A 26,631-nucleotide genomic window follows, 5' to 3' on the forward strand; every position below is an offset into this window, starting at 1 on the left:
GGGACTTGGGAGTCCTCGTACAGGATACCTTTAAGGTTAACCTCCAGTTTGAGTCAGTAATGAAGAAGGCGAATGCAATGTTGGCATTCATTTCTAGAGGAATAGAGTATAGGAGCAGGGATGTGATGTTGAGTCAGTAATGAAGAAGGCGAATGCAATGTTGGCATTCATTTCTAGAGGAATAGAGTATAGGAGCAGGGATGTGATGTAAGACCTCACATGGAGTATTGTGTGCAGTTTTGAGCTCCTTATTTAAGAAAGGATGTGCTGATGTTGGAGAGGGTTTAGAGAAGATTCACTAGAATGATTCTGGGAATGAGAGGGTTAATATATGAGGAACGTTTGACCGCTCTTGGACTGTACTCCTTGGAGTTTAGAAGAATGAAGGGGGGCCTCATAGAAACATTTCGAATGTTGAAAGGCATGGACAGAGTGGATATGGCAAAGTTGTTTCCCATGATGGAGGAGTCTAATACGAGAGGGCATGACTTAAGGATTGAAGGGCGCCCTTTCAGAACAGAAGTGCGAAGAAATTTTTTTAGCCAGAGGGTGGTGAATCTATGGAATTTGTTGCCACAGGCAGCAGTGGAGGTCAAGTCATTGGGTGTATTTAAGGCAGAGATTGATAGGTATCTGAGCAGCCAGGGCATCGAAGGTTATGGTGAGAAGGCGGGGGAGTGGGACTAAATGGGAGAATGGATCAGCTCATGATAAAATGGTGGAGCAGACTTGATGGGCCAAATGGCCAACTTCTGCTCCTTTATCTTATGGTCTTATGGTCTAAATGAGTTATCACAGCCATTTTGGCAATGTCATCTGAGCACACAGACACCTGATGGTTGCCCCTAACCAGATCAACTTTAGAAAAAATTAACTTTCCAGCTAAGTGTGCTGAAAAGTCTTGGATATGTGGGTCTGGGTAACGATCGAGGGTGGTGGCCTCGTTAAGCCGTCGGAAATCGCCACATAGGCAGCAACTGCCATCAGACTATGGAGGGGCAAAGCTCAGGAACTATTCGACTGATGTAAAATGTCAAGTATTTCCATGTTGGCAAACTCAGCCTTTGTAGTTTCCAGCTTTTTGGGTCAAGTCTATGCGCATGGGCATGGACTGGTGGGCCAGCTGCAGAAATGTGGTGCTTGACACATTGTTTAGTGACTGTAGTGGAGAATGTGGGCTTGGTGACCTTAGGGAACTTGTCCAACAGTTGAATAAACTCACATGTGGTGGTGCACATGCTTGACGGAGTTATTATGGGAAACTTAATGGGAGAGAAGAATAATGACTCGAAGTCCTTGACCAAGGCACCGCTGCTCAGTACAAGAGGACATGGCTTTAAGGTAAGGGGTGGGAAGTTCAAGGGGGATATTAGAGGAAGGTTTTTCACTCAGAGAGTGGTTGGTGCGTGGAATGCACTGCCTGAGTCAGTGGTGGAGGCAGAACGCTAGTGAAATTTAAGAGACTACTGGACAGGTATATGGAGGAATTTAAGGTGGGAGGTTATACGGGAGGCAGGGTTTAAGGGTCAGCACAACATTGTGGGCCAAAGGGCCTCTACTGTGCTGTACTGTTCTATGTTCTATGTTCTACATCCACAAGCCAGCTATTCTTAAGATCGACTAATAATCCTTGGTCTCACAGGAAATCTGCACTGAGCAGACATCTATCCACTTTAGCCAGGACGAAGTCCCATGTGTAATATCGTCTATTGAAACAGCATGTCACCCGTCATGTCCCGTAGATCTGGATTTTGCTGTCGTTGGCAGCCTCCAGCGAGGTTTCGTTGCTCTTTGCCTTCTCATTAATAGGCGATGCAGGCAGCACACTCACTTGAACACCTGCGTCACACAGGAAACATCGCCCTGAAAGGGGGTCCATAATGAACAGTAGATGACCCTAGCAGCAGGAACCAACAGTGTTCACAGACCTCTGACATCCTCTTGCGCTGGCACTGTCAAAACTGCAAGGTGGTCAGCACTTACTGGTATTCCTACCAAAGTGAGTGTAGTAAAAACAGAGGCCTGGTGATGTCTATTTCACAGGTGCAGGCATTCTTAAGTTGGGGACCTGCTGACTGACTTTGAGGCAGTGAAAGAAGGAGGTATGATGGTATGACGGCCCACTGCCTGGCTGAGTGTAGACTATCAGCCATTTAAGCAAAGCTACTTATAGTCCTTCATCGGCACATTAGTGAGGGCTATGCAAACTTGATCACACATTTGCTACAGAAAACAAGGATTGTGATTTCCCAAGAGAGACAACACGTGGTCCATTAGCTCCAAAGGCCGGGTATGGAGGGCAATTGTTCCGCGCACTCAGATTCCAATAGTCCAAATGTCTGTAAAAGGTGAGTTTTCAGTGATCGGTATTTATCATGTTCAGGCTGGTGTTCTAGTACAGTGGTCCCCAACCTTTTTTGCACTGCGGACCAGTTTAATATTGACAATATTCTTGCGGACTGGCCAACCAGGGGAGGCGGGGTGTTCAGGTAGGGCTAAACTCACCTCAACATCTCTTTTACAGTTAGGGTTGCCAACTTTCTCAGTCCCAAATAAGGGACAAAAGTAAGTAGCAGTCAAATCCCGGGACACTTGTGTTTACCCCGAGAAAGACTACCATGACCATGAAGCCTTGCGCGGGCACCTGTGTGTGCATGTGTGACGTACGTATATGTGACATGCGCATGTGCGTACGTGCCAATTTTTTTCCACAAATCGGTTTTGGCTTAATCATTCCGACTATACTGTACATACATTAATGCTACTTTATATAGGCTGTGTATTTATCATATAATCCTGCTTTTACTATATGTTAGTGTTATTTTAGGTTTTATGTGTTATTTGGTATGATTTGGTAGGTTATTTTTTGGGTCTGGGAATGCTCAAAAATATCTCCCATATAAATTAATGGTAATTGCTTCTTCACTTCATGCTATTTTGGCACAAACGGTTTAATAGGAACGCTCTTCCTTAGCAGGGGAAATACGGGACAAGGGCGGTCCCGTATGGGACAAACTAATTTAACCCAATATACGGGATGTTCCGTCAAATACAGGACAGTTGGCAACCCTGTTTTCAAGTTCAACAATGCGTGACAGGGAATGAGGAAAGGTGCAGCTGACTCATATCGTTTCCTCGCAGCCCGGTAGCACATGCTTTGCGGCCCGGTGCTGGTCTGCAGCCTGGTGGTTGGGGACTGTTGTTCTAGTAGACTCACTACTCTCTCATCCATGGAGTTACTGATTGATGCTACTACGTAGAAATATTTGGTGTGGTCGGCCGAGATTTCTTTAAGCACAAATTGGGCCTCAGTTTGTATAAACCAAGTGACGCCATTTTGCTCCCAAAACTCTGGCAGTTTCAAAGTGACTGTGTTGGTCGACATGTTCAATAACTCTGGAATCAACCTAGAGCATCAGGGTCACCAATGTAGGTTTTTGCAAGTAAAAATGGTGGAGGTGTTTTATATTTAATAAAACAATAACAACTCCGTTATTGTACTCAAACACCAAACACAAAGTACGATAAAAGTACTTTATGTAATTAAGTCATCGTGTCAGACCAGCCTCTTAAAGTGAACCCCAACTCACTGTCGGTGGCTGTGAATGATGTACGTTTCCAACAATTACAATACCCTATAAAGGTACTCCACCACGATGGACTGAAGGAGCTGTCACCTTAGTCCACATTGATTAAAATGATCTCCAGTCTTGAGATACTCTGAGATATTGTATGTGAGCTTGCCGTCATGTCAAGTATTTCCAGTGAATTTCCCCGAAAGTTCTTTTGTAGCCATGGTCTGCACATGGCATCTGAATCCTTTGCATTAACAGGATGTTGCTTGAAGCTCCAGTCAGCCATCTAATCTGGCTTTCATCCAGAAGGCTTGCTTTCCCATATTTTGTGCCTAAATGAGTCAGCATGTGAAACCCCCTCCTGCAATCCAACCTCTAATACTTTTTATATGTCAATCACAGAAATATTATTAGCAAAATCACCTCCAGAATCACAACAATCCTCTTTCCATTTGTTGAGCTCAATATTCTTAGCAACTGAAGTGAAAGTTGTGACAGTTAAGATTGTGTTGTTAGGAAGAACAAAGAGTAGGAAGTAGTGAATAAAACTTCTGGCAAGATGGCTGACGCACCATCAATAACTCCAAAAGACTGGAAGTAGAGTAAATACTGAAAGGCTTTTATTTGCAGTAAAATGTGACCTCCAGCATGCTGAGTGTCTGCCCCTGGACTGAGGAGGAGGAGCAATGGCGAAATCGCCTTTATTCAGGATCTGTGGGAGGAGCCACAGGGGCAGTCAGCAGAGGGGCGTGTGCAGCCAGGTAACCCCGTTACAACATATATACATGGTTTACCACATTCATCCCTCCTTTTTTTAAAAGAGTCCCACGGGGTGAAGGGACAGACAGTATTTACAAGAAGTATATTTACAGGTCAAGTCTATCAGGCAGTCGAGTCCGTCGCTGTGACCTACGTAGCACCGGTGGTGATTGCACTGGCGATGGCGGTTGTGCTGGCCCTGGCCTGACTTCAGGTGCCAGCACGTTAGGTGTTGTTAATCCCTCGTGCGTTTACGTCGCGCCCGGTATGGGAGTGTCATGTGGTGTCTCTGTAGGGCTTGGAGTGCGCACATATATCGGTGGGTACGGGGTTAACAGTCACCATGGAGTGTTCAGGGTAGGGGCCCGGTGCTGCTGCGGACGCCAGGTAACGGACGGAGACTGTGTCCTTCCGCCCATCAGGTAAAACCACATAGGCATACTGGGAATTTGCATGAAGTAAGTGAACCCTCTCAACCATCGGGGAGTATTTATTGCTCCTCGCATGTTTCTGGAGCAGCACTGGCCCCGGGGACATCAGCCAAGTTGGTAGGGTGGTCCCAGTGGTCAACTTTCTGGGAAAACAAAAGAGTCGCTCATGAGGGGTGGCATTGGTGGCAGTGCATAACAGGGAGCGGATGGAGTGGAGTGCCTTGGGAAGGACCTCCTGCCAGCGGGAGACCAGCAGTCCCTTTGACCTGAGGGCTAAGAGTGTGGCCTTCCACACCGTGGCATTCTTCTTCTCCACCTGTCCATTCCCCCGGGGATTATAGCTCGTGGTCCTACTAGTTGCAATTCCCCTATCCAGTAGATATTGGCGCAGCTCGTCACTCATAAACGAGGACCCTCTGTCACTGTGGATATAGCATGGGTATCCGAACAGAGTGAAGAGCTTGCGCAGGGCTTTTATAACTGACGTAGTAGTGGTGTTGGGGCAGGGGATGGCGAAGGGGAACCGCGAGTACTCGTTGATAACGTTAAGAAAGTACACATTGCGGTCGGTGGCGGGAAGGGGGCCCTTAAAGTCAACACTCAGTCGCTCAAAGGGGTGGATGACCTTGATGAGTTGTGCCTTTTCGGGTCGGTAGAAGTGCGGTTTGCACTCTGCGCAGACTTGGCAGTCCCTGGTCATCATCCTGATCTCCTCAAGGGAGTAAGGCAGGTTCCGGGCTTTCACGAAGTGGAAAAGCCAGGTGACCCCCGGGTGGCAAAGATCTACATGTAGGGCGTATAGCTGGTCGATCACGTGCTGGCGCACGTTCCCCGGGATAGGGCATCGGAGGGTTCATTGAGCTTCCCAGGCCTGTACATGATGTCATAGTTGTAGGTGGAGAGTTCAATTCTTCACCTCAGTATTTTATCACTTTTGATTTTGCCCTGCTGTTGGTCACTAAAAATGAATGCGACTGAGCGCTGGTCAAGTGCAGGGTGAATTTTTTGCCGGTGAGATAGTGCCTCCAATGCCTAATAGCTTCCACTATAGCCTGGGCATCTTTCTCCACGGCTGAGTGCCGAATTTCAGGGCCTTGAAGGGTGCGGGAGAAGAACGCCACTGGTCTTCCTGCCTGGTTGAGGGTAGCAGCCAGCGCAAAGTCAGAGGCGTCACTCTCTACTTGGAAGGGAATGGCCTCATCCACCGCATGTATTGCTGCTTTGGCAATGTCCCCTTTTATGCAGTTGAAGGCCGCGTGGGCCTCGGCAGAGAGGGGGAATGTGGTGGACTTGACCAGGGGACAGGCCTTGTCTGCGTAGTTAGAGACCCATTGGGCGTAATATGAAAAGAAGCCCAGGCACCTTTTGAGGGCTCTGAGGGTGTTGGGAAGAGGGAGTTCCAACAGGGGGTGCATACGTTCGGGGTCAGGGCCAATGACTCCATTCTCCATGACACACCCAAGGGTAGCAAGTCGGGTGGTCCCGAATGCACACTTGTCCTTGTTATAGGTGAGATTGAAAGCTTTGGCCGCTTGGAGAAATTTTTGGAGGTTGTTGTCGTGCCTGATGGTCGTGACAGCAGATGGTGATGTTTTCCAGATATGGGAACGTGGCCTTCAGTTGGCACTGGTCCACCATCCGGTCCATTGCCCTCTGGAAGACAGATACACCATTCGTGACACCGAAGGGGACGCGCAGGAATTGATAAAGCCTGCTGTCCGCCTCGAAGGCAGTGTAAGAGCGGTCCTCCCGGCGGATGGGGAGCTGATGGTAAGAGGATTTTAGGTCTATGGTCGAGTACTCCTTGTACTGTGCTATCTGATTGACCATATCCGCGATGCGGGGTAGAGGGTACGCGTCAAGCTGCGTGAACCTATTGATGGTCTGGCTATAGTCCACAACCATCCTATTTTTCTTCCCGTTCCGAACAACGACCACCTGCGCCCTCCAAGGACTTGTGCTTGCCTCAATGACCCCCTCCCTGAACAGCCGCTGCACCTCCGACTTAATGAAGGTTCTGTCCCCCGCGCTGTTCCTCCTGCTTTTAGTTGTCACAGGTTTACAGTCGGGGGTCAGGTTGGCGAACAGCAGTGGGGGAGGGATCCTGAGGGTGGAGAGGCCGCAAGTGGTGTCGGTAGTGCGGCAGTTGGCGTGGTGTTGGGTGGGATGTGCGGGTCGGGGTGCGTGTGTTGTCAATAGCGGGGTATGTGATGTATTCCTACAAAACTGGGGATTTACGACAGTGATTGGTGGGAGGGGCCCATCATACTCCATTGTCACGCTTTTCAGGTGGCTCTAGAAGTCGAGCCCCAATAGCACAGGGGCACACAGTTGAGGCATGACCAGTAACGTAAAGTCTCGATATTCTGTGCCCTGCACCACTAGCGTCGCTACACAATCCCCCCCCGGATGTCTGTTGTGTGCGACTCGGAAGCCATGGCGACCCTCTGATTTACCAGCCGTATTGCGCGTCCGCAATGCTGCACCGTGTCCAGGTGGATAAAACTCTCCATGCTGCCTGTGTCAAACAGGCAGCTTGTCCTGTGCCCCTCCACCAGGATGTCCGTCATTGACCTTGTGAGCTGGTGGGGAGCATTTGGTCGAGGGTCATGGAGGCCAGGGTTGAGTCGCCGTCTTGGTCCGGCACGGTGGGGTGCCCCGTGAGCACCCTTTGGTCGTAGGCGGTGGGAGGTGGCACCGACCAAGATGGCCGCCTCCATGTCTCGCACGTGGTGGCGGCGTGCAGGGAAGATGGCGACCGCCATGTCTCGCACACGGCGCTGCTTGATCCCACTCATGGTTTGGACTTACAGACCATGGCGAAATGGCCCTTCTTTCCGCAGCTGGAGTAGGTAGCTCCTCAGGTCGGGCAGCGTTTTCGGGGGGTGCTTCTCGAGTCTGCAGAAGTAGCACTTCGCGGACTCTCGACTGGCAACAGCCAAGACCGATTCACCGGTGGGTTGCGGGGTCTGCGGCGCCCAATAGGCCATCGGGGGATCGCGCGGCTGGAGAGCCTCAGAGTTGTGCAGAGTGGCCTCCAGTGTCAGCCATCTTGATCGCTGAACTTAAGGTGAGATCAGCTTTTTCCAACAGCCGCTGGTGCACATACACTGACCTGGTCCCCGTGATGAAGGCGTCTCTCACTAGGAGCTCTGCATACTGTCCTGCTGTCAGCCCCTGGCAATTGCAGGCCCACACGAGCGTCTGTAGTGCCCAGACAAACTCAGCACTTGATTCCCCAGGCCGCTGGTGCCAAGTCGCTAAGCAATGCTGCGCATAGACGGTGTTTACCGACCGCAAGTATTGTCCTTTGAGTGCCTTCATCACGCCGTCGTAGCTCAGCTCTCTCTAATCATCGAGTAGACCTGTGGACTGACCCTGGAGAGTAGAACTCTGCGCTTCGCTGTGGAGTTGGTTGCTTCAATCATCTCTAGGTATGATTCAAAGCAAGTCAGCCGGAGTCCGCTGATAGAAAGGTTGTGAGTGGTGGTAAAAATCTTCTGAGGAGTATATATTTCAATGCTAGGAGTATTGCGGGGAAGGCAGATGAGTTGAGGGCGTGGATTGACACATGGAATTATGATGTTGTAGCAATTAGTGAAACTTGGCTACAGGAGGGGCAGGACTGGCAGCTTAATATTCCAGGGTTCCGATGTTTCAGATGTGATCGAGGCAGAGGAATGAAAGGTGGGGGAGTAGCATTGCTTGTTAGGGAAAATATTACAGCAGTGCTCAGGCAGGGCAGGTTAGAGGGCTTGTCTACTGAGTCCTTATGGGTGGAGCTGAGAAACAGGAAAGGTATGGCCACATTAGTGGGATTGTATTACACACCACCCAATAGTCAACGAGACTTGGAAGAGCAAATCTGCAGAGAGATAGCAGACAACTGCAGGAAACATGAAGTTGTGGTGGTAGGGGATTTTAATTTTCCATACATTGATTGGGACTCTCATACTGTTAGGGGTCTAGATGGTTTAGAGTTTGTAAAATGTGTTCAGGAAAGTTTTCTAAATCAGTATATAGAGGGACCAACTAGAGGGGATGCAATATTGGATCTCCTGTTAGGAAACGAGTTAGGACAAGTGACGGAAGTCTGTGTAGGGGAGCACTTTGGTTCCAGTGATCATAACGCCATTAGTTTCAATTTGATCATGGACAAGGATAGATCTGGTCCTAGGGTTGAGGTTCTGAACTGGAAGAAGGCCAAATTTAAAGAAATGAGAAAGGATCTAAAAAGTGTGGATTGGGACAGGTTGTTCTCTGTCAAAGATGTGATTGGTAGGTGGGAAGCCTTCAAACGGGAAATTTTGAGAGTGCAGAGTTTGTATGTTCCTGTCAGGATTAAAGGCAAATTGAATAGGAATAAGGAACCTAGTTTCTCAAGGGATAATGCAACTCTGATAAAGAAGAAGAGGGAGTTGTATGAAATGTATAGGAAACAGGGGGTAAATCAGGTGCTTGAGGAGTATAAGGAGTGCAAGAATATACTTAAGAAAGAAATCAGGAGGGCAAAAAGAAGACATGAGGTTGCCTTGGCAGTCAACGTGAAGGATAATCCAAAGAGCTTTTACAAGTATATTAAGAGCAAAAGGATTGTAAGGGATAAAATTGGTCCTCTTGAAGATCAGAGTGGTCGGCTTTGTGCGGAACCAAAGGAAATGGGGGAGATCTTAAATAGGTTTTTTGCGTCTGTATTTACTAAGGAAGCTGGCATGAAATCTATGGAATTGAGGGAATCAAGTAGTGAGACCATGGCAACTGTACAGATTGAAAAGGAGGAGGTCCTTGCTGTCTTGAGGAAAATTAAAGTGGATAAATCCACGGGACCTGACAGGGTGTTCCCTCGGACCTTGAAGGAGACTAGTGTTGAAATTGCGGGGTCCCTGGCAGAAATATTTAAAATGTCGCTGTCTACGGGTGAAGTGCCGGAGGATTGGAGAGTGGCTCATGTTGTTCCGTTGTTTAAAAAAGGATCGAAAAGTAATCCGGGAAATTATAGGCCGGTGAGTTTAACGTCAGTAGTAGGTAAGTTATTGGAGGAAGTACTAAGAGACAGAATCTACAAGCATTTGGATAGACAGGGGCTTATTAGGGAGAGTCAACATGGCTTTGTGCGTGGTAGGTCATGTTTGACCAATCTGTTGGAGTTTTTCGAGGAGGTTACCAGGAAAGTGGATGAAGGGAAGGCAGTGGATATTGTCTACATGGACTTCAGTAAGGCCTTTGACAAGGTCCCGCATGGGAGGTTAGTTAGGAAAATTCAGTCGCTTGGTATACATGGAGAGGTGGTAAATTGGATTAGACATTGGCTCGATGGAAGAAGCCAGAGAGTGGTGGTAGAAAATTGCTTCTCTGAGTGGAGGCCTGTGACTAGTGGTGTGCCACAGGGATCAGTGCTGGGTCCATTGTTATTTGTCATCTATATCAATGATCTGGATGATAATGTGGTAAATTGGATCAGCAAGTTTGCTGATGATACAAAGATTGGAGCTGTAGTAGACAGTGAGTAAGGTTTTCAGAGCCTGCAGAGGGACTTGGACCAGCTGGAAAAATGGGCTGAAAAATGGCAGATGGAGTTTAATACTGACAAGTGTGAGGTATTGCACATTGGAAGGACAAACCAACGTAGAACATACAAGGTTAATGGTAAGGCACTGAGGAGTGCAGTGGAACAGAGGGATCTGGGAATACAGATACAAAATTCCCTAAAAGTGTCGCCACAGGAAGATAGGGTCGTAAAGAGAGCTTTTGGTACATTGGCCTTTATTAATCGTAGTATTGAGTATAAGAGCTGAAATGTTATGATGAGGTTGTATAAACATAGAAACATAGAAACATAGAAAATAGGTGCAGGAGTAGGCCATTCGGCCCTTCGAGCCTGCACCACCATTTATTATGATCATGGCTGATCATCCAACTCAGAACACCGCCCCAGCCTTCCCTCCGTAACCCCTGACCCCCGTAGCCACAAGGGCCATATCTAACTCCCTCTTAAATATAGCCAATGAACTGGCCTCAACTGTTTCCTGTGGCAGAGAATTCCACAGATTCACCACTCTCTGTGTGAAGAAGTTTTTCCTAATCTCGGTCCTAAAAGGCTTCCCCTCTATCCTCAAACTGTGACCCCTCGTTCTGGACTTCCCCAACATCGGGAACAATCTTCCTGCATCTAGCCTGTCCAATCCCCTTAGGATCTTATACGTTTCAATTAGATCCCCCCTCAATCTTCTAAATTCCAACGAGTACAAGCCCAGTTCATCCAGTCTTTCTTCATATGAAAGTCCTGCCATCCCAGGAATCAATCTGGTGAACCTTCTCTGTACTCCCTCTATGGCAAGGATGTCTTTCCTCAGATTAGGGGACCAAGACTGCACATTAACCCTGTATGTTCTACATTGGTTTGTCCTTCCAACGTGCAATACCTCACACTTGTCAGTATTAAACTCCATCTGCCATTTTTCAGCCCATTTTTCCAGCTGGTCCAAGTCCCTCTGCAGGCTCTGAAAACCTTCCTCACTGTCTACTACAGCTCCAATCTTTGACAATAAGGCATTGGTGAAGCCGAATCTGGAGTATTGTGTTCAGTTTTGGTCACCAAATTACAGGAAGGATATAAATAAGGTTGAAAGAGTGCAGAGAAGGTTTACAAGGATGTTGCCGGGACTTGAGAAACTCAGTTACAGAGAAAGGTTGAATAGGTTAGGACTTTATTCCCTGGAGCGTAGAAGAATGAGGGGAGATTTGATAGAGGCATATAAAATTATGATGGGTATAGATAGAGTGAATGCAAGCAGGCTTTTTCCACTGAGGCAAGGGGAGAAAAAAACCAGAGGACATGGGTTAAGGGTGAGGGGGGAAAAGTTTAAAGGGAACATTATGGGGGGCTTCTTCACACAGAGAGTGGTGGGAGTATGGAATGAGCTGCCAGATGAGGTGGTAAATGCGGGTTCTTTTTTAACATTTAAGAATAAATTGGACAGATACATGGATGGGAGGTGTATGGAGGGATATGGTCCGTGTGCAGGTCAGTGGGTCTAGGCAGAAAATGGTTCGGCACAGCCAAGAAGGGCCAAAGGGCCTGTTTCTGTGCTGTAGTTTCTATGGTTCTATGGTTTCCAGCTTCAGGTGTTTGCGGGCTGAGGTCTAACTTGTCAGGTCTCAGAGTGCATTCCGTGCTTTAAAATTACTGCGAATAAAATTGATGCACCATCAATAACTCCAAAAGACTGGAAGTAGAGTAAATACTGAAAGGCTTTTATGCGCAGTAAAATGTGACCTCCAGCATGCTGAGTGTCTGCCCCTGGACTAAGGAGGAGGAGAAATGGCAAAATCACCTTTATTCAGGGGTCTGTGGGAGGAACCACAGAGGCAGTCAGCAGAGGGGCGTTTCCAGGCAGGTAATCCAGTTAGAACATATATATAAATGGTTTACCACAATGGCTGCACAACTTGTGGCAGCAGCTTCTACAGAGTCAACAAAAGGTGCTACCGTTCTGCTTAAGTGTACTCCTAATGATTGCAAGCTCCTGCTATAAATTAACAACTTGAAGGACTGCAGGTCTACACCATCAGTGAGTTGCTTGCTGGCTGAGATAATGAAGGAGCCACACAATGAGCTGCTGCTTGAGTCGATGGACGCTCACCGTCAAATAGCATGTGCCCATCATGGTCGCTTTTCTTTCATCGCAAGATCCCTTTGGACATTTTTAATCTGGTATGCCACAAGTTTAATTCACTGATTCATTGGCTGAGAGTAGGGGTAGATGGTGGGGGAGCTCCCTGGCCTCAGTTGTAGCGAGGTCTAAGTCTGAAGCCATGGTGCCGCCTGTTTGCAGCTGCCGGAGTGAGAAGACAAAGCCATTGTGATTCATAGGGGCGGTTTGGCGTGGCGTCCAGAACAGAGGGAACGCTGTCCCCCCGGGTTTTGCTCAGCAGAAGACAAGCTCTGTAATGGTCGACTGCGGATTTCTTTTGGTGGCACTCAATGGACTCGGGCCTCAAGCTGCTTTTTAGCCACCGAGGGAGAGGTGTCTGAGTCAGTACGCTGTACCGGGTCGACATAGTGCAGACTGAAGATGTAGAATAGACTGAGGAGTCTGGACTATATACATATATATTTGTCTGGTTGTGTTTTTACTAATATTCTATATGTGCTTGTACATGCAAGGACTGGGCCTCTTAAGTCATGGTATTGCCTAGTGGGCATCGGGCATCGGGGTGGGTGTTGGGACCGGTTGAGAGATGGCCTCGGTGGGTTGGGAGATCTAAACTATATACATGTACTTTTTACATCGTATTTTTACAGATATTCTATGTGTGCTTGTATATGCGAGGGCTGGGCCTCAAAGCCATTGTGTCACTTAGTGGGAGTTGGGCGGGTCATCAGATGATGTCAGTGGTCTGGGGTGTCTGAACTATATGTATACACACATGTTCTGTGTTGTTGTAGCTTACTGATATTCAATATGGGTTTGTTGACTTGTATGTGCTGGGACTGGGCATCAAGCTGTGGTGTCACAGGGTGGAGAGACATTGGGACTCTTTTATTCCATAATTGTGTTCTTGTGTGTGCCTGTTCGTAATGCATAGTAACATTGTTTCATCTGGATGTATTTCTGAGTATCCACATATGGTTGAATGACAATTAAACTTCAGTTGAACTGAAAAATGCAACTTATCACGAAGCGTCTGTGTGGGGAGTAGAAAGACGTGTAATCTTCCACCTGCAGTTTCCCTTCAAGTTACACATCATTTCCTCATGACTACTGGGTCCAATTACAGGATGTCACTCCCCAAATTTATTGTTCAAGTGTAAACCTTGCTGAGGTAAGTGGTTCACTATCGCCTTGTCTAGGGTAATTATGTTTGGGTCATAAATGCTGATCTTACCAGTAATGTCTTCAACTTGTAAATCAATAAAAAAAAGTGTCAGACCAGTAGAAGTTAAACAATAACTAATTTTCTCTGGCCATATTTTAAGACTATAACCAAAACAAGAAAACACATTATAAAATGCTAACGTTCACAAACAAAAAAAGTGACAAATTTATGATTTATAATTTATCAATCAGTGACACATTTTGAAAAATTCAGATCAAATTAAGAAAGCACAAGTTTTTAAATTCATTTGATTGTAGCAGCTGTTGATGTTTTGTATCTAGAAATGATAAAAATGTAAATTATTGTATTGTATTATGTTATATTTCAAATGTTATTATTTGTTTTCTTTTTCTGATTTAGGAAGTTGACAGCCTGTTCCTGCTTCTGTCTGCAATCCTGCTACTTGGAGATATCCAGTTTTTGGCTCTTACAGATACTGACACAGCATATGTGTCAAACGTACAGTTACTAGAACAAGGTCAGTGTCCGAGAATTGAAAATGCTGGCAGTTACAGTCTATAGAGTCCCAGTCCAGGAGAGTATTGAAAACAAACTAACAATAGAAACCAATGCTATACTTAATACTTGGTATCAATGTTTCTTTCTGTTAGGGAACCAGAGAGAAAGGGCAGGTTGGCTGGGGCATGGGTTTTCTGTTCTGTTCTACCTGATTTCTGACTAGTCTTTTAAATTCTCTGTCATTTGCAGCTATAACTTACATTCAAACACATCAAAACAGCAAATAGAGTGAGTGACTGTGAATATTAGAAACCTGTAATAAAAACGAGAAATTGAACTGAACTAAACTAAAAAAAAAGTATCTGCGTTAATTGAGCTCTGCAAATTGTCCCTTGTATGTATGTAAGTGGTGGAATATGACAAAATAAAATGGGTTAGGGGAGGGTTAGTTGGAAAGTATGGGTGATTGAAGGATGGCTCAAGTCAATAGGCCAAAAGGCCTCCCTCCATTCTCTGAGTCTATGACTTAATTTAGTAGATCAAGCAGCATCTCTAAAGGGTTAACAGGATTTACGGTTGGTTTACCTCCAGTTTTTTTGTTCCCCAACGGCACCATATTTTGTGATTAGATGTGGTCCAGGACAAATTTTCAAATTTCCATGCATGTCGACTGCAAGCTTGAAGCCTATATTCACGAAAAGCTGGGTAACAATATTCAAGATAGAGAGAAGTCACCCTTGACTTGCCAGGTTGTGGCATCTAGAGCTGGATTCCCCATAATAAGGAGGATTTATTGAGTTATACAGCACAGAAATTGGCCTTGCTCTAACTCATCCATGACAACTAAGGAGCCTTCCTGTGCTAGTCCAATCTGCCTGCATTTGGTACACATCCCTCTCATGCCTTCCTGTCCATGAATCTGCCTCTTTAAACATCGTAATTCTTCCTGCCGCTTCCACTTCCTCTGAAAGCTCATGCTCCCTTCAAATCTTATACTCCGTCATTTTAGACTGCCTTAGCCTGTATGACAAGCCATCTTAACCCTTGTAATTTTATAAACCTCCACAAGGTCACTCCTCAGCATCCTTAGTTCCAGAGAAAATCATCCCAGCCTATCCAATCTCACTTTATAAATCAAGCTCTTCCATCTTATTTTAAAAATCTGAAAAAAACAAGTCCCCATGACCATTCTGTGACTCATTCTACCATTTTCTGTATCCAGGTTGCTATCTCACACTGAATCCCATGTGATCCAAACTTCTGGACCAGCCTACCATGCAGGGCATCATCAAAGTCTTCCTGCCTGTCCTCAACAATCTTCTTAAATATCTATAAGACCATTAGACCATAAGAAATATGAGCAGAATTAGGCCATTTGGCCCATTGAGTCTGCTCTGCCATTCTATCACGGCTGATTTATTATCCCTCTCAACCCCATTCTCCTGCTTCCTCCCATAACCTTTGACACCATGACTAATCAAGGAACGATTAACAACCACATTAAATATATCCAGTGACTTGGCCTCCTCAGCTATCAGTGGCAATGAATTCCACAGATTCACTACAATCTGGCTGAATAAATTCATCCTTATCTCTGTTCTAAATGGGCGTCCCTCAATTCTGAAGCTGTGCCCTCTGATCCGAGACGCTCACACTATAGGAAACATTTTCTTCACATCCACTCTATCTAGGCCTTTCATCATTTAATAGGTTTCATTCTTCTAAACTCCAGCGAATATAGGCCCAGAACCATCTAATGCTCTTCATACAATAACCCTTTCATTCCTGGAATCATTCTGGTGAAACTTCGCTAAGCACACGGTAATGCCAGTACATCTCATAGATAAGAGCCCCAAAACTGCTCACAATACTCCAAGTACTGTCTGAACAATGCTTTAAAAAGCTCAGGATAACATTCATGCTTTTATACTCTAGCCTGCTCACAAAGTATGCTAACATTGCATTTGCCTTCCTTACCACTGACTCAACCTGCAAATTAACCTTTAGGGAATCCTGCACAAGAACTCCCAAGTCTCTCTGCACCTCTGATTTTTGAATTTCTCTTTGTTCAGAAAATAGTCTACACCTTTATTCCTTCTTCCAAAGTGCAGGATCATACATTTCCCTACACGATATTTAATCTGCCACTTCTTTGCTATTCTCCTCATTGACATACAGTATAACATGAAAAGAAGCAGTCCCAACACTGATTCCTGCACAATACCACTAGTCACCAGCAGCCAAACAGAAAAGACCCTCTTTATTCCCACTCTTTGTCTTGTGCCAGTCAGGCAATCTTCTATCCATGCTAGTATTTTTCCTGTAATACCATGGACTCTTATCTGGTTCAGTAACCTCACGTGCAGCACCTCATCAAAACCTTCCAGAAATCGAATAAACAACATCAACAACTCTCCTTTGTTATTTCCCCAAAGAATTCCAATGGATTTGTCAGGCAAGATTTCATCTTAAGGAAACCATACTGACATTGGCCTATTTGATTATGTGCCTCCAAGTACCCCGAAACCTCATCCTTAAGAAAGGACACCAACATCTTATCAACCACTAACAAACTAACTGGCCTATAATTTCTTTTCTTCTGCCTCCCTCCCTTCTTAAACAGTGGAGGGACATTTTCAATTTCCAGTTATCCAGAACTATTCTGGAATCTAGCGATTCTTGGAAGATCATAATTAATGCCTCCACAAGCTCTTCAGCTACCTCTTTCAGAACCCTGGGTTGTAGTCCAGTTGGTCCAGATGACTTATCTACCTTTAATTTCCCAAGCACCTTCTCTGAAATAATAGCACTGACAGTCACTTCTGCCCTCTGATGCTCTAGCATTACTGGCATCCTGCTTGTACTTTTCACAGTGAAAATACTTATTAAGTTCTTACCTCTTCTAGAAACTCAGTTAAATTCATGGGATACAATTTGCAAATCACAACACAACACCATGCTGGCTATCTCTCATTAGTATGCAAACAGGAGGAATTCTGCAGATGCTGGAAATTCAAGCAACACACATCAAAGTTGCTCGTGAATGCAGCAGGCCAGGCAGCATCTCTAGGAAGAGGTACAGTCGATGTTTCAGGCCGAGACCCTTTGTCAGGACTGGGGTCTCTTCCTGACGAAGGGTCTCGGCCTGAAAAGTCCACCGTACCTCTTCCCAGAGATGCTGCCTGGCCTGCTGCATTCACCAGCAACTTTGATGTGTATCTCTCATTAGTAATTGTTTTTCCAAAAATATCATTTATCTGCTAGAGTATTTTCCACCTTTCAAGTAGATCTCATCTTTAGTTGCCTTGACTTTATGTAATTAACTTTCCACATCTATTTAAGAAAGAGAATTTTGTTTTATCACTTCCTTTTGTGCAATAATTAACAATGTTCATGTTAACAACTGCATTTCATTAGCTCTTCACGAAATATTATAAAACAATTTTTATTGTGTGAAAATACTTGACAGTATCGTAACCTGAGTGGAAATAGTATTGGCTATGAGCACATTTTAATATTAAATTTAATATTTATCTGTCCTTCCATGAAACGCTCTTATCTGAGCCAGTAAATATTTATTTACTGTTTTTATATGCTATTTTTCAGTGGCTGGTATTCTGCAAGTCTCTCCAGATGATCTCAATTCAGCTTTAACATCTGATATTCACCAACTTAAAGGTAAATTGATAAAGGTATATGTATTTATTATTTTATTGTTTACTTTATACATTTGAAAAGGAACCTCATAATTTTACTATTTTTTTCCTTTACCCTATTCAAGGAGATGTGGTTTTCAGGAGGCATACAGTGGATGTAGCAAATTTTTACCGGGACCTTCTGGCAAAGTCACTTTATGGTCATCTCTTCTGTTTCTTGGTGGACCACATTAATTACTACCTCCAGAGTCACAATGACACAACAAGGTAACCCTGTTGTCTCTGAGTCACATTTTTATGCCAGCTGATATATTTGATACATTTTAAGCCAAAATCTAGTTTTTTATTCCATCTAAGAAGCAAAATATTTGATGAAACCAGCATATTCTTATAGTTCTATCTTGTAAGTTGGAAGCTATACTGTTGCAATGAACCCTTCTTCACTCTGCCAAGCAGCAGGATATAGAATTATTCATTTATATTTAAAGGTGGTTTCATCAAGACAAGGCCATGATTGTTGGGATAATACTAAACTGACAAAAAGGTCATAACAATATATATGTTTGTAATCCATATACACCACAGTGATATGACATCAACTTCCCTCCAAATGTTGCTACTCTGAGGAAGGAGCAGCACTATGTACCATGAAATTAAAACCACATGTAGACCACATTAGAGAGAGGGATCAGAGGTTATGTTCTGATAAGACCAATTAATTAATGCAAATATTTACAGTATGTCACCCAAACAACACCTTTTTAGTGCTGTTTAACAAATTATAAGACCATAACGCATCAGAGCAGAATTAGGCTATTCCGCACACTGCATCTGCTCCACCATTCCATCACAGCTGATCTTGGATCCCAGTCAACCCCATACACCTGCCTTCTCGCCATATCCTTTGATGCCCTGCCTTCTCGCCATATCCTTTGATGCCCTGACCGATCAGGAAACAATCAACTTACGATTTAAATATACCCATAGACTTGGCCTCCACTGCAGTCTGTAGTAGATCATTCCACAGATTCACCACTCTCTGGATAAAAGAAACTCCTCCATACCTCTGTTCTAAAAGGTTGCCCCTCAATTTTGAGGCTGTGCCCTCTAATTCTGGATACTCCCACTACAGGAAACATCCTCTCCACATCTTCTGTATCTAGTCCTTCCAACATTCAGTAAGTTTCAAAGACATCCCCCCCTTCTCCTTGCTCATTCTTCTAAATTCCAGTGAGTACAAACCCAAAGATGCCAAACGCTCCTCATATATTAACCCCTTCATTCCTGGAATCATCCTCCTGAACCTCCTCTGGACTCTCTCTGATGATATCACAGCCTTTCTGTAATACGGGGCCCAAAACTGTTGACAATGCTCCAAGTGGAGCCTGACTAGTGTGTTATAAAGTATCAGCATTATTTCCATGCTTTTATATTCTATTCCCCTTGAAATAAGACCATAAGACAAAGGAGCAGAAGTCGGCCATTTGGCGCATCGAGTCTGCTCTGCCATTTTATCATGAGCTGATCCATTCTCCCATTTAGTCCCACTCCCCCACCTTCTCACCATAACCTTTGATGCCCTGGCTACTCAGATACCTATCAATCTCTGCCTTAAATACACCCAATGACTTGGCCTCCACTGCTGCCCGTGGTAACAAATTCCATAGATTCACCACCTTCTGGCTAAAAATATTCCTTCGCATCTCTGTTCTGAATGGGCGCCCTTCAATCCTTAAGTCATGCCCTCTCGTACTAGACTCCCCCATCATGGGAAACAACTTTGTCACATCCACTCTATCCATGCCTTTCAACACTCGAAATGTTTCTATGAGTCCCCCCCCATTCTTTTAAACTCCAAGGAATACAATCCAAGAGCAGACAAATGTTCCTCAAAAGTTAACCCTCTCATTCCCGGAATCATTCTAGTGAATCTTCTCTGTACCCTCTCCAATGTGAGCACATCCTTTCTTAAATAAGGAGACCAAAACTGCCCACAGTACTCCAAGTGAGGCCTCACCAGTGCCGTATAGACCCTCAACATCACATCCCTGCTCCTATATTCCATTGCTCTAGAAATGAATGCCAACATTGCATTCGTCTTCTTCACCACCGACTCAACCTGGAGGTTAACTTTAAGGGTATCCTGCACGAGGACTCCTAAGTCCCCCTGCACCTCTAATGTTTTGAACCTTCTCTCCATTTAGATAATGGTCTGCACTATTGTTCCTTTTATCAAAATGCATTATCATCCATTTCCCAACACTGTATTCCATCTGCCACTTTTTTTCATATTCTTCCAATTTGTCTGTCCTGCTACAATCATATTGCTTCCTCAGCACTACCTACCACTCCACCTATCTTCAGATCATCTGCAGACTTTGCCACAAAGCCTTCAATTCCATTACCTAAATCATTGACAAATAATGTGAAAAGTAGTGGTCCCAATACTGACCCCTGAGGAACATCACTGGTCACTGGCAGTCAACCAGAAAAGGTCCCCTTTATTCCCACTCACTGCCTCCTGCCTGTCAGCCATTCCTCTATCTATGCCAGCATTTTTCTTGTAACACTATAGGATTTTATCTTGTTAAGCAGCCTCATGTGTGGCACCTTATCAAATGCCTTTTGAAAAGTATATAACATCCACTGCCTCTCTTTTGTCCACCCTGCTGGTTACTTCCTCAAAGAATTCTAACAGATTTGTTAGGCAAGATTTCCCTTCACAGAAACCATGGTGACTTTGACTTATTTTATCATTAGCCTCCAAGTACCCCGAAACCTCATATTTAATAATAGACTCCAACACTTTCCCAACAACTGTGGTTAGGCTAACGATTTCCTTTCTTTTACCTTCCTCCCTTCTTAAAAAGTGGAGTGGTATTTGCAATCTTCCAGTCCTCTGGGACCGTGCCAGAATCAAGTGATTGTTGAAAAATCATGACCCATGACCAAGACATAGTTATCCATGGTGACATTTGAATTCCTATTGCTGGACTAACATGTTACAGCATTTTCTTTCTTCTTCTAAACTTGCATTCTGAGCTGCTTATTATTCTGATCACAGCCTTGCTCTGAGGCGTTTCTGTATGTCCATTTTGTCCATTGGTGAAAAACATTAACTACATTAAACTAATCCATTAAAGATTCCTTATCTAAAACAACGGCTGGCTGGTGGCGCAATGAGATCAGCGCCGGACTCCAGGGCGAAGGTTCCCGAGTTTGAATCTAGGTCGGGCCACCCCCGAGCACACTTTCCATCCATGCCGGGTTGAGTGTCGAGCTAGCCACTCGGCCTCGTAAAAAAAACAAAGGGTCGAGTCAGGAACGCTCATAGGAACCGGGAACGTGACCTAGTTAATCCTGACACCACATGCCAGACAAGAATGGCTGAATGTCTGGTACGACACACTTAAAAAAATCTAAAACAACTGTCAAGTTGTTCCTTACTTTTACTGTACACATTTTTATTGCAGTTTGAGAAGGGTAAAATTGAGGATTCTTAATACGAAATACTTTTGTTATTGTATTATATGACATCATCAATTGAAATATCATACCCTTTTTATCTCTTCATGTTTTTCTTATAAGTCGTGAGTTGTACAACACTGAAATACGATCTTTGGTCTATGTCGGACCTTATTGTTCCTTTATGCTCCTCCTATTTCCCTGAAATGGCATTCTATCCTTCTATGCCTTGCAACGTAACATCCCAATTTCTTTTATCCTATGCCCTGGCCTATGAATGCCTTCTTCACCATCCTTTCTACTTGTGTTCCCATTTCCATTGGACTGGGGACTTGAATTTCATGGTCCCTTCACCTCACACATGCTGGGATTAGCTTCAATTTGCCAATGTTTGACCCCAATTTCTAATGATTGATATTCTGCTGGAGCCTTGGATAACCTTCCTAATTATCAACAACACACCCAATTTTTGAGTTATCCGCAAAGGTTGCAGAAGAATTTACCAGGGTGCTGCCTGGATTAGAGAGAATGTGCTCTGAGGAAAGCTTGGCCAATCTTGGTTTGTTTCCTCTGGAGCAACAGAGTTTGAGGGGAGAGGTTGTAAAAGTTTATAAGATTATGAGGGACATAGTTAAGGTAGGCAGGGAAAAAATTTTTCACGGAGTCAAAATATATAATAGTTGAGGACATGCACTTAAAGTAAGAGTGGGTAAGTTCAAAGTAGGTGTGTGGGTGAAGCTTTTTATGGAGAGTAGTGGGTGCCTGGAATCTACTGCCAGGAGGAGATTACAATAGATGTATTTAAGGAGCTCTTAGATAGGCTCATGCATATGTAGAGAATGAAGGGATAGGGTGTGTGTAGGCAGTAAGGGCTAGATTAGTAAATTTTTTATTACTATCGTAATGTGTTTGGTATAACATCAATGGCTGAAGAGCCTTTTCCTGTGCTATACAATCTATCCTATGTTGTTGATATGTATCACAAGTAGCAAATGTCGCAGTACTAATCCCTGTGCTGTACCACTAGTCTCAGACTTCCAATCAAAAAACTTTCTTCCACAACTAAGAAGAAACATTTAAAAATATAAAGTACAGATTCTGGAGACTAAAATAAAAAAGGTCCTCAAACTGAAATATTAACCCTGTTTTCCTTCTCACAGCATTTTCTTTTTTTTTAATTTGAAATATTCTTTTACCACTATGCTCTGCCTCTTTTCACCAAGTATACATACCCTGTGTGTCTTGTTCTTTCATTCTGATTTGTACAGCACTATTTGTTTTTGTGTTATTAGTTGCTCCTCTACGAAAATAATATTTGAGCTGGTCAGGTAATGGTGTAAAATAATATCCTCACCTCTGTATGCTGCTTCACAAGCTGCATCAGTCAAGAGTTTTCTTGACAGAATATCCCAGTTACTAATAAAAATTAATATTGAGTTCATTATGGAAAGTTGTGTATAAGCATAAACATTATTTTGATTAAACAAATTTAATAAAATGAATTTCTGTTATGTGTTATTACCAAAGTAATGTGATGTCTGAGTAGAATTTGATAGATTTCATTGTACTAATTTCATAGAAGTTATACCAGGGTGAAATTTCTTGTGTTTGACATTGTAACCAGTGAACAATAACCATTAACCAATAAAACAAGCTGCTGAAGCTGGAAATCTGGTAATCTAAAATACAACAGGATATACTGGAAACTTTCTACATGTTGGGCAGCATGTGAGGAAAAAAATATTTTTTCAGGGCCAGTGTTCATATTGAAAAAGTTCAGCAAAGAACTCCAAGCCCAATCCATGATTTCAAAGATCTACGTTATGAGGATAGACTAGGCAAAAAAAAAGTTGCAAAAGGAAACATATACAGGATTTTTTTCTTTTTTCTGTACTCTTAACCAGCTTATTTTATTCCAGAAAATTTTCTCAAATTATTAAGAGATGGAAGCTCTGGAGATCAATGAGGAAATACTAAAAGATATACTAAGGAGTATGTACAACACATATAATACACTGAACTGCAAACTAGTAGGAATATTGTTCATGATTCTCCACCCTTTCCAAATTCTCCTATGCTAATGGTGGGTCGTTACTGGACAGATAATTAGCTCCGGAGACCGATCACGTTGTCCTCGACATTTCCCGCTACCAATTACAGCTCATGGAATAGTTGCAATAGCAGAAACAAGTTAATCAAACAGTACATCAAATGTAGCAATGACATTAGAAATAGAACAAAACCAAAGAAATATTTTTCATTAACTTAGGAAGTTCTTTCTGCACCATAAATTATGGGAATTTTTGCCAGAGCAACTTTCATATTCTAGCATTAAAGCACCATTGTGTTGAGTATTAAAATTACTCTTCTTTTAACCAAATTAACTAAAATTCTCTTAATTAAAATAAAGTCTCTAGCATTAGTTGAAACAGTGACTGCATAGTAATTTCATAGCCTGCCACATCTTAATGAAGTTGGAAAAAATGTCAGCTTTTTGGTCAACTGCAAAAGGAAATATTTTAGTTTTGATGTTCTCCAACTTCCAATAATATTTCCCATTCTTCCATTAGTCAATTTCCCTCTTCTTCAATTCTCTGCTCTGGCTCGCTTCTTACCTCTTCTCTTTCCTCATCTGCCTATCACCTCCCCGGCGCCCCTTCTCCTTCTCTTTCTCCCACAGTCCACTCTCCTCTCCTATCAGTTTCTTTCTTCTCCAGCCCTTTATCTTTTCCACCAATCACCTCCCAACATCTTAATTCATAATCCCTTCCCCACCCACCTGGCTTTACCTATCACCATCTAACTTGTACTCCTTCCCCTCCCTTCACACCCACCCCCCCGCCCCACCTTTGGGCTCTTCCCCATTCCTTTCCAATCCTGATGAAGGGATTTGATTCAAAACATCAACTGTTTATTCATTTCCATAGTTGCTGCCTGACCTGCTGAGTTCCTCCTGCATTTTGTGGAGCCATGCAAGTTTTCATTTATTTTAAGAAAATTGATCTTGCAAACTGTGAAGTCTATGGCAATGTTTCTGTCAATAATAATACCATTTAATTTCAACTATATCAATGTTATCACCTCTTGTTGTCTTCTGCTCATAGCAGTTCAACTCTTGAAATTGGAATATTGGATATCTTTGGCTTTGAAGAGTTCCAGAAGAATGGTTATGAACAGGTGGGTAGCCCAAGTGGAAACAACAACGTATACCATGGATTTTGGCTAAATATTTGCACCTTGATATTCCTGGTACTTCATCACATATGAAAGGAAATTCTCAATGACAAAATCTCCACTTTGATGGACAAGAAACAGAATCAATATTCATCGTCAGCAAGACTTGGATCAGTAACATTAAACTATTAATGATCCTTTGGTGAAGGTTTTTAGACATCTGAAAAACTGATATTAAAAAACTCAGAAAATAATGATAATACATGACATTACATAATTAGCTCAATTGGTTTTATCTTGTGATGGCCTAGGAAACAACATAAGACCATAAGACCCTAAGACATAGGAGCAGAATTAGGCTATTTGGCCCATCAAATCTACTCTACCATTCCAACATAACTGATCCTTTTCCCCTCCTCAACCCCACCCACCAGCCTTCTCCCTGTAACCCTTGACGCCATGTCCAATCAAGAACCTATCAAGCTCTGCCTTAATATACCCAATGACCTGGCCTTCACAGCTGCCTGTGGTACCAAATTCCACAAATTCACCACCGTCCGGCTGAAGAAATTCCTCTACATTTTTAAAAAATGGATTCCCCTCTATCCTAAGGCTGTTCCCTCTTGTCCTTGACCCCCTACCATGGGAAACATCTTTTCCTCATCTAATCTGTCCTGGCCTTTCAACATTTGAAAGATTTCAATGAGATCTTCTTTCATCTTTCTAAATTCCAATGAGTACAGACCCAGAGCTGTCAAACGTTCCTTGTATGATAACCCTTTCATTCCTGGAATCATCCTTGTGAAACTCCTCTGAAATCTCTCCAAAGCCAGCACATCTTTTTTTAGATGAGGAGCCCAAAACTGTTCACAATACCCAAGGTGAGGCCTTACCAGTGCCTTATAAAACCTCAGCATCATATCTCTGCTCTTGTATTCAGGACCTCTTGAAATGAATGCTAACATTGCATCCGCCTTCCTCACCACCGACTCTACCTAAAAGTTAACCTTCAGGGTGTTTTGCACAAGGACTCCCAAGTCCCTTTGCATCTCACATTTTTGAACTTTCTCCTCGTTCGGAAAGTAGTCTGCACATTTATTTCTACTACCAAAGTACATGACCATGCATTTTCCAACATTGTAGTTCATTTGTCACTTTCTTGCACATTCTCTTAATCTGTCTAGGTCCTTCTGCAGCCTGCCTGATTCCTCAACATTACCTGCCCCTCCACCAATCTTCGTATTATCTACAAACCTGGAAACAAAGCCATCTGTTCCATCATCAAAATCATTGATGTACAGCATAAAAAGAAGTGGTCCCAACACCGACCCCTGTGGAACACCACCAGTCACTGGCAGCCAACCAAAAAAGGATCCTTTCATTCCCACTTGCTGCCTCCTATCAATCAGCCAGTGCTCTAAACATACCAGTAACTTTCCTGTAATACCATGGACTCTTAACATGGTAAGCAGCTTCATATGTGGCACCTTGTCAAAGGCCTTCTGAAAGTACAAATATACAACATCCACTGCACCTGTTTATCTATCAAAGAATTCTAACAGGTTCATCAGACAACATTTTCCCTTAAGGAAACCATGCCGACTTTGCCTAACTTTTTCTGTGTCACCAAGTATTCCATAACCTCATTGTTAACAACTAATTCCAATAGCATCCCAACCACTGAGGTCAGGGTAACTGGTCTATAATTTCCTTTCTGCTGCCTTCCTCCTTTCTTAAGGAGTGGAGTGCCAGTCCTCTGGCACCATACCAGATTCCAGTGATTCTTGAACGATAATTCCCTATTGCCTCCACAATCTCTACCACTACCTCTTTCAGACCCCTAGGGTGCAGTTCATGTGGTCTGGGTGACTTATGTACCCTGAAGTCTTTCAGCTTTTTGAGCACCTTCTCCCTTGTAATAGTAACTGCACCCCCTTCTCTTCCCTCACACCCTTCAAGATCTGGCACACTACTAGTGTCTTCCACAGTGAAAACTGATGCAAAACACTTTTTGTTCATCTGTCATCTCTTTGGCCTCATTTTCTCATCTCTCTTTATTTATTGCATACTTGATAAAGCTTTTACTTTGATATTGTTTGCAAGCTTGCTTTCATATTTCATCTTCCCCCCACAATGATTTTTTTAGTTGCTCTCTGTAGGTTTTTAAAAATTTCCCAATCCTCTATCTTCCCGCTAACTTTTGCTTTGTTGTACAGTATGTCCTCTCTTTTG

General features: G+C 43.7%; 1 protein-coding gene across 1 annotated transcript in view; it reads left to right on the plus strand.

Moving 5' to 3' along the window:
- The window catches only part of myo16 (myosin XVI), a 541,014-nt gene that overhangs the window by 297,197 nt on the left and 217,186 nt on the right, over positions 1–26,631 (plus strand). The window contains exons 17-20 of the mRNA XM_072264587.1: positions 14,006–14,123; positions 17,711–17,782; positions 17,886–18,027; positions 24,330–24,402. Of these exons, the coding sequence (XP_072120688.1) occupies positions 14,006–14,123; positions 17,711–17,782; positions 17,886–18,027; positions 24,330–24,402 (405 nt within the window). The remainder of the gene's footprint in view (positions 1–14,005; positions 14,124–17,710; positions 17,783–17,885; positions 18,028–24,329; positions 24,403–26,631) is intronic.

This window comes from Mobula birostris, chromosome 7 (genome assembly GCF_030028105.1).
Source record: "Mobula birostris isolate sMobBir1 chromosome 7, sMobBir1.hap1, whole genome shotgun sequence".
In the NCBI taxonomy this organism is placed as follows: domain Eukaryota; kingdom Metazoa; phylum Chordata; class Chondrichthyes; order Myliobatiformes; family Myliobatidae; genus Mobula; species Mobula birostris.